The sequence below is a fragment of the Zychaea mexicana genome (assembly GCF_025766255.1).
Source record: "Zychaea mexicana strain RSA 1403 chromosome Unknown BDB00scaffold_67, whole genome shotgun sequence".
NCBI classification, from domain to species: Eukaryota; Fungi; Mucoromycota; class Mucoromycetes; order Mucorales; family Lichtheimiaceae; genus Zychaea; species Zychaea mexicana.
The window spans coordinates 15,712-29,444 of NW_026516730.1; the positions used below are offsets into that span (position 1 = coordinate 15,712).

Here is a 13,733-nt window from a genome sequence, read left to right on the forward strand (position 1 = left end):
TTATTACTTTTTTAATAAATAGAGATTCAATTTTTTTTTGGAAATACAATAGTAATTATAAATTTATAAATAATCTCCTTATTTATAAAATTATTCTTACTGATGGCTACGAATATATCCGCTTACTGCTCAAATTCCGTCTTCTCAACGTGATCTGCCAGAATATTTTCAACAAATGCAGTCTCACCATTATCACGAACAAAGTTCCATTTTTTGTTGTCGTCCAATCTTCTCAACAAATCAATAATAGGCTGTTTCTCCTCGGGTTCCAATCCAGACGAATCTGATTTACTGCTTCTTTTCGTGCCTCGGGAAGTTGACTTTGATTTTGGAACTATCGAAAAATTAGTATCAAATAACAGTAAGTGATCCTCAAACTGAAACCAACCTTTTGTAAGCTGAACCGCATGCACTAAAATGGCATTCCAATTAGGTGGTTTTCTAACCTTGATCTAATAATCAAAGATATTAATATAGAACCTTTCTTATTACCCATATATCTATTGATTCTTACAGCACGGACGCCATCATTTTCAGTTACTTCTTCGAACAGGTATGACCAATACTGATCTAGTGTTTTAATATCATCAGGAAGATTGTTTGCAATGAATTCCACGTTTGAATCCACAAAGTTAGCGAGACTTGGTCGCCTAGCAACCTTGAGGTAGTCAGAAATAGCTACCATGGTTAATTTGTTGCTATGTTAGTTACATACAAACAAAAATTTATATCCCGTTATGTCTTGCTTAGCAACGTACCTTTGCGATGTAATTCCATGGCAACTGAAACTTAACAAACGTGTTGCTTCGGAAGAAGGTGGCGATTGGAAGCTGCGGAACGCGTTTCTTAACTTCTGCTTTTTTTTTGTTGCTCAGCAACCAATTATTGCTCAGTCAACTCATAGAAACAGGTAAATATTTTTTTCTTCCATCCTTTCACATAAACTATAATAACAACTGTTGGTTTTGTTCATCAATTTAATTATTATATTGCTAACTTAATTGTCAATCTTTACTATATATTATTACTCATAGTTTCTCAATGAATTTTTTTTTATTAGAGTGAAACTATCGTCTTAGCTGCTCGAGTGGACGTTGTTAACTCACGTTTCTTAGACGATGTTACTTTTTCAATTTGCTCGAGTGGCCGTTGTTCACTTTCTTTCAGGGTGACGCTATTCACGCTCGCCCGAGTGGCCGTCGTTAACTCACGTCGCGCATTTTCTTTTTTGGGATTGCTGTTGCACTTAGCTTCCTCGAGTGGCCGTTGTTCACTTTCTTTCAGGGTGACGCTATTCACGCTCGCCCGAGTGGCCGTCGTTAACTCACGTCGCGCATTTTCTTTTTTGGGATTGCTGTTGCACTTAGCTTCCTCGTCGAGTGGCCGTTGTTCACTTTCTTTCAGGGTGACGCTATTCACGCTCGCCCGAGTGACCGTCGTTAACTCACGTCGCGCATTTTTTCATTTATTTTATTGTTATCACTACATTCTCTGATCTATTATGTAGGATTTCGAAAACGTGTTTAAAGAACTAAAATTATTCCTTTCCTTTCCAAGGTAATTTTCAAGAATTTCAATTCAATGCTCGCTATCTGCTAATATATCATATATTTTTTGATTTATTCCAGTGACACGATATGTACTTCTTTTCAAAAGGCCAATAACTAGGAATTATTAGTAGTGCTGTACATAATAAAGCTTCAAAAATTGTTTATCTATAGTATATGGGGAGAAAAGTTTTCCTAATAATCTTCTTAACTTTTTATAACCAGATTAGTTCCACTATGTTAAACTCGGCTTTATCGTTGCTCTTTTTGGTGGTACCAAGAAGCCATGCACATGATTTATATGAATCAATCCATTTAGTTGCTGTCTACTCAAGGCTTACTTTCTGTAAGGTGCGGACAGGAACAAGACAAGACAAGGACAGAAAGACCGGACGAGAATGTGCTAGGTGCTTTCAGCAAGAACAGGACAAGACAAGAAGGAAAGCTGGAGGTAGGAGAGCAGATGATGAGAGAGATATAAGGAACAAGATATATGATGGAAACAAGATATCTGACTGATGTTTTATTATTCAAAGACTATGGTGTTTATATATCTTTTACTATGGAATTTAATAATGCGAATAAACGGAAAGATTGGTATTAGGGTTGTTAATTCGGACGATGATGATGGATGATATTGTTACTTGGGGATTTAATAAGTGATCATCGAGGTTGAGGGTGATCACTTAGTAGAGGTCGAGGAATGTTCATAACATTACCTCCCCTCTTAGGCTCGAGTAACACGAGAGCGGGTCGAACGCCGAGGTGATGGTGGTGGAGCAGGCTTGGTCGGATGCTGCATATGAAAGTCACGAACTACGTCAGCGGCGTTCCAAAGATTTGAAGCTGGTTCCCAGGTGTTTTCTGAGGGATCTATGTATCCCTTCCACGCAACTAGATATTGCAATTGACCCCGACGACGGCGACTGTCAAGTATACTGTCGACTTCGAAATGCTCTTCGCCCTGAACTTCTACAGGAGGCAATGGCGCAGGTACACGGTCTTGAATGTCCGGAGTCGCCGGGTTATCGCGAGGCGTTAACAGGGCAACGTGGAACACTGGGTGAACCCGTAGTGCAACAGGCAAGTTCAACTTGTAGGCATGGGAGCCAACACTCGCAATGATTTTGAATGGGCCCAAGCGAGTATGGTCAAGCTTCGAAGATGGCCTAACAGTCTTGATATTTTTGCTAGAGACATAAACGAAGTCGCCTATATTGAAGACTGGTGTGGGTCGATGGTGCGCGTTGTAGAACACGGCTTGCTGTTGCTGGGCGAGGCGAATTTCACTTTTCAACGATTCATGAAGTTCTTTCAACTCCTTACAAAAATCTTCGGTAGCACCAGAGAGACCTGAACCCTGGGGCGTTGGCAACAAAGAAAAACGTGGGTGGTAACCGTAGGTGGCCTCAAAAGGAGTATGGCGCGTGCTTGACTGGACAGAATTGTTGTAGCTGAATTCGGCAACAGGTAACAAGGAAGACCAGTCGTCCTGCTGGTAATTGATATACGCGCGAAGATACTGCTCCAATATTGAATTTACTACCTCAGTTTGTCCGTCGGTTTCGGGCCTGAAAGCTGTTGACATATTTGACTTGATCTGGAGCAACTCGAGTAATGAACGCCAGAAACGCGACGTGAACAGTGCGCCACGATCCGAGACAATATCATTGGGTAGACCATGCAAACGGAAAACTTCCGTGACAAAAAGGTGGGCTAATTCGCTGGCCGTAATGGTGTCCTTGCATGGGACGAAGTGCGCCATTTTTGTCAATCGATCAACAACAACCCAAATTGCATTGTGACCTGACGAGGATGGCAAACCAACAATGAAGTCCATGCTGATGGAAGACCAGGGACGAGGAGGTACTTGTAAGGGCTTGAGCTCACCGAGAGGGGCTTGACGGGAGTGCTTCGAGCGTTTGCAGGTGCGACAATTGGAGACGTAACGTTTGACGAATTGACGTAGTCCCGGCCAGAAGAAACGCCGAGCCAACAGTTCGCAAGTCTTAGCGATACCGAAGTGGCCTGAGACTGGGTGATCGTGGTGTAGCCGCAACAATTCTAACTTCAACGCATCAACATCAGGTACATAGATGCGGTCATCGAGGAACAACAATCCTGAATCATCGTCGAAGCGATACCGGCTCATCTTGACGTGAAGCTGCCTGGGTATGCTGGAAGGGTGTTGTACGAGATTCAAGATTCTTGCGGTCTTAGCATCGTCATCGTATTTATCGCGTATTGCTGATATCAGGTCGTCATCAACAGGGCAACTAGAGACAGCCCCAAGAACGACTTGATCCTCACGAAATATGGATTTTATTGGCTGTTTATCGCTATCGTCCCCCTTCCGGAAGGCCATGTCCGAGCGACGGGAGAGGGCATCGGCCTTGGGGTTCTTGGTGCCTGGACGGTACGTGATCGTGAAGTTTTCAACTTCGGACAGCTTAATAGCCCAGCGGGCATGACGACGACTAAGGGTGCGGGCACTGGATGACATGAAATACTCGAGGTTCTTGTGGTCAGTTAGGACAGTAACTTGGTGCTGGGAGCCTTGGAGATAATGGCGCCATACACGGAAACTGTCAACAATGGCAAGCATCTCTTTGTCATAGATGTCATAATTGACCTCGGCAGGATTCAACTTGCGACTATGGAAGGCTACAGGATGATGCACACCAGTAGAGTCGGGCTGGCTAAGCACCGCAGCAATGGCAAAGTCGGATGCATCAGTTTCAACAAAGATCGGTTGAGAAGGCACGAAATGCTGCAGAACTGGCGCAGTAGTGAAGCTCTGCTTGAGTGCTGAGAACGCGGTATCTTGTGTAGTAGTCCAATCGAACGGAACATCCTTCTTCAGCAGCGAGGTAAGGGGGGCAGTGATGCGAGAGTAATGGTGGATGAAACGGCGATAGAAATTGGCGAACCCAAGGAAAACCTGAATGTCATGAGTGTTTTTGGGGGTAGGCCAATCCAAGATGCAGGTTACCTTGGTTGGATCCATGCTGACACCCGAGCGACCCACGCGGAAACCAAGGAAATCAACCTCATCGACGTCGAAATTACACTTGTCAGCTTTGGCATAAAGGGCTGACTCACGAAGTTTTTGCAAGACTAGCTTGACATGTTCATCGTGCTCTGCTTGATTGTCGCTGAAGATCAAGATGTCATCCAAGTACACGATAACGAACTGGTCAAGATACTCGTGCAGGGCATTATTAATAAGTGCTTGGAAGGAACCCGGCGCATTGGTCAAACCGAAGCTCATAACATTATACTGAAAATGACCGTATCTTGTGCGGAAGGCGGTTTTCCATTCATCACCCTTGGCTATACGGATACGATGATAAGCATTGCGGATATCAAGCTTGGTAAAGACGGTGGCAGATGAAAGACGGTCGAGCATTTCGTTGATCAGAGGCAATGGGTAACGATTCTTGATGGTGATCTTGTTAAGCCCACGGTAATCAACGCAAAGGCGTAGGGAACCGTCCTTTTTCTTGACAAACAAGATGGGGGCTCCAGCAAGACTAGTCGAACGACTGATGAAACCGTTATCCAGGTTGGTCTTTATATATTCACGTAGGACGCCGAGTTCTTCTTGTGATAAGGAATAGATCGGCCCAAATGGAACTTGAGTATCTCAGCAATCGGGATAGCATGATCGATGCCTGGACGAGAAGGGGGAAGGGCATCAGCTTGGTCCTTATTGAACACATCAGCAAAAGCGCGATATTTGGATGGCAGCGAGGAATTAGCAGTGGATCCTTCAATCGTGACGGAAGCGATGGATGACAGGGACCCTAAGGGGTCGACATGAACTGAAAACGCTTGGGCGCCCTTTTGGATAAGTGACTTGATAGTAAGTGCACTAACCAGTCGGATATCCGGTGGATGCTTAGCAGTAGGTGGTGAAGGATGTGAATTGCTGCTGCAAGGTGCTGGCAAGCAATCTGTGGTGCAGGTGGTGGAAGTCAGGTCGATGTGGCCGGTGCGCCAATTGATAGATGGATTATGCTTGATCAACCAGGGCATACCAAGAATGATGCTGTATTGTCCCAAGGACGTTGGATACAGCAAAATTCGTTCATGGTGTTGGCCAACGAACAGATCGACTGGACATTCGTCAGTGATAATACCGGAACGAAGAGCTCGACCGTCGACTGTGCGGACCAAGAGTGGGTTATTACTTTTGATGGACGGCAAGTTATGATGGCGTGCGAAGGATTCATCGACAAAATTCTCCATGGCACCCGAATCGATCATGGCATGTGTTTTTACTATACGACCCGAAATATCGATGGATACCGACATTTTGAGAGGATGGTGCAAGGAAGGTGAGGATTTCGGAGAAGATGAAGCAGGCAGAGGTGGAATAACAGAAGAGCAGAGAGGTTTGGTTTCAACAGTTGTTTTATTTGAAGTTACTTCTGATGATAGGGAGCCCATGGTATACTCTCTTACAGGCCATGGGAGGTGCCTTTTCCCGACTTCTTAGGGCGAGTGCGGGCCTCATGACCTTCACCACCGCAGTATAAGCAGAGACCAAGCTGACGTCGACGAGCCTTTTCCTCTGCCGACAATGGGATGAACTTGGTTTTAGCTGCATCCAGGTCCATGGGCTGCACAGCGCTTGTGGTGTTGGTGGGGGAAACTGTGACCGGTGCCGAAAATCTTTAACGAGGGCGGAACGGCTGATTGCGTCGTTGCCCTTCTCTTTCGCGCATTCTGTTGTCGAGTTCGATTACCTTCGTTACATACAACCACAGCTCAACTGGCATGTCGCGAGTGGCGAGCTCATCCTTAAGGCGATCGCAGAGGCTTTTGCGAAAGATGGCAAGGAGGGCAGCATCATTGAACTGAGTGCGTAAGGCGAAGCGGTGGAAGGTGGCGGCGTGCTCAGAAGCTGCAGTCGAACCCTGACGTAGGTCTAGCAAGCTGTTTTCGATTTCCAGTAGTTCGTTGACCTGTCCAAAAGCCAAACGAAATTCATCAAGGAAGAGCGAAAACGAAAGCATGCACGGATCAACCTCGTCCGTACCGATGTCATCGAGATAAGGCTGAGCCCAATCGAACGCAGGTCCAGCCATGAAAGAACACATGAAACAAATTTTTGAAAGGTCGTCAGCAAACCTGTCCTGATTCATGTGTATGGCCATCTTGACGTGGGTGATGAACGAGCGGATGTCCTCAGTGTTGCCCTTAAAAACTGGTGGGTCATTTACACGGAAGGCTCGGCAGTACGCGGGTGCTTGTGAATCCAGGGAGAGGTTTTGGAGACCCTCTGCGATGCTGGCAGCATTGATCGAGGATTCCGGAGTTTGGGCACGGACGTATTTAGGGCATATGGATTGACAAGGGAAAAAATAGGAGATAGGAAGTACAAGAGAGTCAGTGGGGAAACGGAGTATCTTAAAAAGAAAATATCGAAAAATGAGAGGGAATGTAGGGTGACAATAAATAGATAGAAATGGTAAAAGTGGTATAGAGATCAAGGGGCAGTAATGAATCAGAAGAAGGTAAAGTGGATTTACTGGAATGAAGTATTAGAGTCAGAGAAGGAAGAAAGCAGGTAACACTGAATGAGTCAGATATGATGTAAGTTGCGGACAGGAACAAGACAAGACAAGACAGAAAGACCGGACGAGAATGTGCTAGGTGCTTTCAGCAAGAACAGGACAAGACAAGAAGGAAACCTAGAGGTAGGAGAGCAGATGATGAGAGAAGATATAAGGAACAAGATATCTGACTGATGATTTATTATCCAAAAACTATGGTGTTTATATATCTTTTACTATGGAATTTATCAATGTGAATAAACGGAAAGATCGATGAAACTAATATCTGAAAGCTTTCTCACCCCGTTATATATACAATAAAATGATAGCATATCGTGTAAAGGCGACAATTGCATTAGTCGAACAACAGGAAAGTAGCTTCGATGATGGTGAAATTGGTAATGTTTGGAAGTGATCGTACACTTATTATACCTTCCGCATTGAATGACAACAATTTCCCCTCCACAATGACACCCCAAAAACGCACATACAATGAATCTGAGCAGGAATAAAACCCTTCCTTCTTACTGGACGATTGTGTGTATTGTAATGTAATTCGTAAAAGCTTGAGTTAAGGGTTTAATAAATCTGATTATAATTAGCTGCGTAACACGCTAACTTTAAATTCAGTACTCAAATGACCTTGTCAATTTGGCTTACTTTCACGTACCATATATGCACGTCAACAGCAATCTTTAGTTTCCGGAAAAATAACAGACTTGACAATTTAGAACATTAAAGAACTAGTCTGTCGTTGTATGCGTGCTGTCCAGCGAATTATAATATTATAATTGTTGTTTGGCTAGGTTTTGTAATCAAAGTATGATCAGGACACGGAACCTAGATTTGCCTGTTGATGGTGAAGAAAAGTGAATCGGTTACATTCATCCTGTGAATTACACGCTTGTCTCATCAAGTCTAAAGCTGTACCTGCATCCAATCACAGGCAACCATCATTCTTATCATATATCACTTCCTCGGTTTCTCAGGTAATCCAAATAAATCCAGGACTCATCACTGAATGATACCTAGGTCCCTCAGTTTCTTCATACTTGCATAGATATAGCCAACCCCTTTCATTACGAATCTGTCAAATAGCAACTTTACTAATACACCTTTAACATCACCAAGTTAGCTAGCAAATTACTGTAAACTGAAGTTCAGGCTAACAATCATTCATATCTTTTATGTACTTTATTTTATAATATCGGGTGCAGGCAGCAAATATAACAGCGGGAATTAACAAGGGATAATTTTGATATCCTCAAGAATAACTAAGATCCAAAGTCTATCACTATGATCCAGATACGTCCTGGTTGCAAGACATCATTCTTATCCAATTCCCATCACCCACTAGTACGCTGTCATCGTTTAGGCTTAAATTTTTTTGACAGTACTAAATCTCGCATTTTCTCTATCCACAGATTGGACATTTATGATATTTAATGTGCTTTGGGTTAGTTTTTTGATAAAAGTTTTGCTAGACCGTGTCGCCCATCTAAAGATACTCACATGAAAGTCAATTGTATTTGATACTATAAATGGAACCCCTAAGTAACACACACTGAGGTTGCTCCGAACAGAGAACACCATACCCCAATGTAGTAATGGAAAATAAATTTTCCGTTTTCCTTCCAAAAGAGGGCTTCTCGGAGGCCTCCAATTTTGGTAACGGCTTCTCCGATGGGAAGGCCTCCGTGGTGGCTCGCTCGGATCGATATAAAAGGAAACTGTCACTTCATGAATAATAAAAGATTGAAAGAAAAATACACCTCTATTTTTCATCTATTCTATCTGCTTTTATCAAAAAATGAACGATATTCCACCATCAGCTATTATTCGCAATCGCGTTGTTATTCATGCAACACCTCGGGGTATGTACAGAAAAGGAAGTTTCTCGGCGCGTTGCGCCTTTATCTCGATCCGAGTAGAGAGGACTTTAAATTTTTGCAAAACTGTTTTGGGTTCTCTGTTCGGAGCGAAATGAGAGCAACCTGACTATAACCACTTAGAGCTTCCCCAGCAGACTCGTCAAATAAAATAATAGCGAGTCCGGTTATCACTCGTCATTTTGGCGAGGTTCGACGAAAAAAATAGCCGGTCCGCAAAATAGCGACAGCGAGTCTGTTGGGAAAACAAACTCGCTAGTTTTGTCGCTAAAATAGCTTTTAGCGAGTCTGCTGGGGATGATCTAACACTAAGCGCAAGTATTTTCGATTATGTGAAAGGTAGGAGGATTATTAAGTAAAGAAACAGTTGAAGGAAAATCGCGAATGGACGCTGAGGGACCAGCAGCAGTGCTATCTAGTTTTCCACATCCACCACTTGGACAGCCAGGCAGCGGTCCTTTTTTAGTTAAAGGAAGATGAGACGCAAATGGACGCTGATGTTATGAACATTCCTCGACCTCTACTAAGTGATCGTCATCAACCTCGATGATCACTTATTAAATCCCCAAGTAACAATATCATCCATCATCATCGTCTGAATTATCAACTACTGACCTTCATTTGATAGAGTTGTTTCAGAAATTTGATGTATGTTTTGTAGAAGTTTTGTAGAAGTTTTGTAACTCGGTTGGAATGCGTAATTCTTGCTGGTGTTCGATCTTGCAAACATAGCCCGCCGGCGCATCCATCACCGAAGTCACGACACGTAGATCTATATGAAATCGATCAACACAATCTCTTTCGTCTGTTGCAGCACAAAAGAATAACTTACGTGTGTGTGAATAGCCCACAACACAAATTAAACGGATTTTTCGTTCGTCGTTGTTTACTTCGGCATCAATACGAAACAACATATCCTTTATCTTTTTGGGCAACTTCAGGAGTTTCTGTACAAGCTCCTTCGCTCCGACGCCTGCTTCATCCGAATACCCATGTTCGGCCGAGGCAAATTTTAACATGTTTTTCGCGCGATGATAAGGTCAGGCTTGGCGTTGTGAACCTTCTGTTTTATAAGTCCATTAGCTGCACGTCTTTCTTCGTTGTGCTGTGCTGATATGCAGCAGATTGTGGGTCGCTTCTGAATGACAAAAATACTGTAAGTTTGAATTCTTATATCAATGCTCTTTATACTGTTACTTCGATCAGTACCGTTGGACAGCCACTGCCAAATCATCAAAGGAATCGTTGATAGCTCGCCACAGCCGCAGCATATCGCGTTCTTTACCTTTGAATCCCAGGTTTGCAATAGCGCCACAAGGACTGACCGCATCGCGATGGGCATGAACAGCGATATGGCGGATATCGTTGATGTCGGCCTATTGTACGGGTTCTTCAAAGTTAATAATCTAACACTGAATTTTCATTAAAGCTTATATGACCAGACGACATACCATATTGATTAAAGTAGTTTTTCTTAAAGTAGTTGACGTTAAGAGTGATCATTTTCTGAACCAACGAACGGATTGCAACTCGGATACTCATCCTCTCTCTCTGCATTAATACTAAGTAAGCATAAGCCCGGTTTTGATCTATACGAAACGAGTTGATACTGTAAAGCACTTTACTTTGTCTCGAACACGAAGAAGAAGGAAGGCTATCTATGCTCATTTCCATTCGTTTACCTGCAGCCTCGCTGAAAGCTGATGTGAACGGCTTAACAGATATGTGTACTGTAATTATAACTAATTCACTGTGAATTGATGTTTTTTTCTCCGTGAAACATCGTAACTATCACATAAGAAACCTTCAGACAGATAATCTTTTTCCCCGTTTTCTTTTGCCGGCTCAATATTTTTGGTGGTCGATGTTGATGATATTGTCGGATTCGCAGCAAGAGCTAAAGGGAGTGATATCCGCGAGTACATTTATTGGTCTCAACAAATGTGCATCTCAAAGCAAGAATTCGGTATCCTGAAATACTAGCGTTAAACAAACCAAATATCTTTCAAACTCCTGAATATTAGATGTCACTTTGAATTTTTTATTTTTTTGCTTATTGGGAATGAGGTGTCTTGTAAGAAGAAGTGATGGTGGCTGATGGTGAACTTGGGGCGGCTGTTGCAGGTACCTGCTCGTTGCGCTGTATGATAATACAATTAGTACTGAGCTTGTCAAAATCCAGTAGGAGACCGTACCTTGACCAGCTCTTCCAGGATTTCTATCCAATTTGGCTGCTGCTTGGTCCATTTCTTCAATGGCATTATCAGTAAACGGCCTTAAACCGCAGACATTTATACATTTTCAACTTACTGGAACTTGGAATTCTTTTATAGCTTTGGTGAACAAATAGTTCCATGTTCCTTTGACATCTCTTAAGTTGCTGTGGCTGTACACGAACTCGGGATCGAACTGATAAAAATTCCTTAAAGTAACTGCACCCTGTTCGACGGCAAGGTACTTTTTGAAAGCTACGAATTGCAGTAATATGAGACGCATGTTGTCAAATTTCTACATGTTATTGATTTTAAAGAACATGTAAAGTACCTTCTTTAAAAGCTTCTACGTCTGAAGCGTGCGAGTGCGTTTTAGGAGTGTTGCGAGAAGACATCTGAAATTGGGAATGGGGAAGCAACAAAGAACAATTGCTCGCAGACGATCGGCATGATAATAATATTCGCTGCGCAACGCGTCACAACACGCTTTTTTTGAACCCCGATGAAGGGGCAATGGCTTTTCCGATAAGGTTTGCTTTATGCATTTTTGACCATGCGTTGACCCAAACCTCATCCATCACCAGTGTATACCGTTCCTGATTTAACATGTCTCTAACCAAATATCGTTCGGTCCTTATATTTTTAACCGATGTCAACCACGTCTCTCGTTACTAGATCCAACTCTCGGACACAGCCGTCCACAACAGCGCCATCTGTAGCTGCACAAGTTGTTACGCTACTTGCTCAATACTGAATGGCTTGCAACCTATTCTGTTATGCCGTCTCAATAACCATCGTGGCAACTTGTGTCTGCTGGTAATATGCAACAAACGTTGGTGTTGTCCTTATCAGCTTTTGTGTCTCTTTTTTAATTATTACTATTATTTATTTTGTGAGAATTAGTACGCGGGCTGAAAAATTGAGACCTTTGGGCTGAAAAATTGCCGGCATTTTAGTATCATTCAGCCCGCTTTGTTAATGTCGAGGGCTCGAGCACTACGCGGGCTGAAGGATCTTATATGGTGTATTGTCTTCAAACTACACCGCCTTGATATCTGCTACAGATATACATCTCACTTAAAATAAACTTATAGCTTACAGTCACTTATTCCAATACTTGAATTTTGATGCAAAAGACAAATTCATGTGGCCACAGCAATTCTGATCTGGGCCACTGTAATAGCAATGACAGCAAGCTTTTAAAAAAAAAGAAGTGACAACGCGATGGCCAACAGCAATTCTGACGTGGCCAATATAATAGTAATGAGAGCAATCTTTTAAGAAAGAAGCATCGCGATGATCAACTAAATGCGACATATGGTAGTGAATGCATCCAGTATACACTTAGCCACTGTACTTCTAACTGGAGCAATTTAAACATATCAACAGTGACCAAGTTCTCAGAGAAAAGAATAATGCCAAGAAGATGCAATGAGCGTTTGGCGGTCAATCAAATTTATATAGAAAAGGGGCACGCGAAAGAAGAGTAATGAAGGAGTGACTATAATTGTATCGGAAAGAAGATGAATCATGGGTCATTAAGTACATGTACTTCAAAATCCCTTTTGATTTTGTACACGTACCAACAGACAGACTTATGAACGACTTTTGGGCTCGGGATCAGCCCTTTAGTTTATCAACGATTTGGCTAATTGGATTATGAGCGCGCTTTGACACGTTTGGAGGGCGTACGTTCCAGGCATTACAGTTGTTTCCGGCCATGTCCAGGAAGTTGCGGTTAATAAAGATAATTTAATACCGTAAGAAGCAGCGTTAGGACTAGAAATGCACCATCTTTCAAAGAATCAAATGTTGTATTTGATTTTCAGGGACAGGGCATAAGCGGTGGAGAGGCCAAAGGCGCCTGCTCTGACAATGATGATTATGGAGTTAGGTGCTGGTGTATGATTACATTCGTTGATTTGAACCTACTGTGGTGTTACCCAATGCCAGTACTTTACGAGCCATCAAATTTATCTATAAAGATACATTATTTATCTAGCGTTACATATATTGAGCGTTCTGGCTGTGCATTCCGTTGAGAATTATTGAATAATAAGAGATGTACTTTCAAATCAGAGTTGCTGGACATAGGACACGCACTTTAAGTAAGCGTGAGATAGGTGCTACGTATTCTACTATTAAATATGGTGGGATGTGTCACAGAAATGGATATGAGTAGAGTACAAAACCGTTCAGCCCACGTAGTGCTCGAGCCCTTAACATTAACAAAGCGGGCTGAATACTACTAAAATGCCGGAAATTTTTCAGCCCAGCTGGTCTCAATTTTTCAGCCCGCGTACTAATTCTCTATTTTTTTTGCAGTCGCAGTTAATCCGTCAAGCCGTTGATATTGCCCAAAATTGTTGTTTTACGAAGGCGGTGCGCTGCCTTCATCACAATGTGTGGGTGCAAGGTGGTTAAAGCAGGTGTTCTTGTGGCTGTGGCTACGGCTGCGGCTGTCGGGGCTGTTGTGATGATTACTGTTGTTTTTCTTAGTGACGAATGTTCTGGGGAGTCATG

General features: G+C 42.8%; 3 protein-coding genes across 3 annotated transcripts; 1 reads left to right on the forward strand and 2 right to left on the reverse strand.

The window, feature by feature from the left end:
• Positions 1–248: 248 nt before the first annotated feature.
• On the forward strand, positions 249–1,277 carry BDB00DRAFT_836339 (uncharacterized protein). The gene is made up of 3 exons (XM_053124479.1): positions 249–361; positions 466–910; positions 1,035–1,277. Exons 2-3 carry the CDS (start codon positions 738–740, stop codon positions 1,063–1,065), a joined length of 204 nt encoding a protein of 67 aa, XP_052976954.1. The 5' UTR covers positions 249–361; positions 466–737; the 3' UTR covers positions 1,066–1,277.
• Positions 1,278–9,427: 8,150 nt separating this feature from the next.
• BDB00DRAFT_930984 (uncharacterized protein) lies at positions 9,428–10,016 on the reverse strand (the record flags this gene model as incomplete). Its single annotated transcript, XM_053129026.1, has 3 exons — positions 9,428–9,517; positions 9,613–9,769; positions 9,830–10,016. The coding sequence occupies 2 exons, from the start codon at positions 10,014–10,016 to the stop codon at positions 9,633–9,635; spliced, it is 324 nt and encodes a 107-aa protein (XP_052976955.1). The 3' UTR covers positions 9,428–9,517; positions 9,613–9,632.
• Positions 10,017–10,685: 669 nt separating this feature from the next.
• BDB00DRAFT_940780 (uncharacterized protein) lies at positions 10,686–11,623 on the reverse strand. The gene is made up of 4 exons (XM_053129356.1): positions 11,542–11,623; positions 11,308–11,465; positions 11,193–11,246; positions 10,686–11,137 (listed from the first exon to the last, which is right to left on the reverse strand). The coding sequence occupies exons 1-4, from the start codon at positions 11,603–11,605 to the stop codon at positions 11,051–11,053; spliced, it is 363 nt and encodes a 120-aa protein (XP_052976956.1). The 5' UTR covers positions 11,606–11,623; the 3' UTR covers positions 10,686–11,050.
• Positions 11,624–13,733: the final 2,110 nt, after the last annotated feature.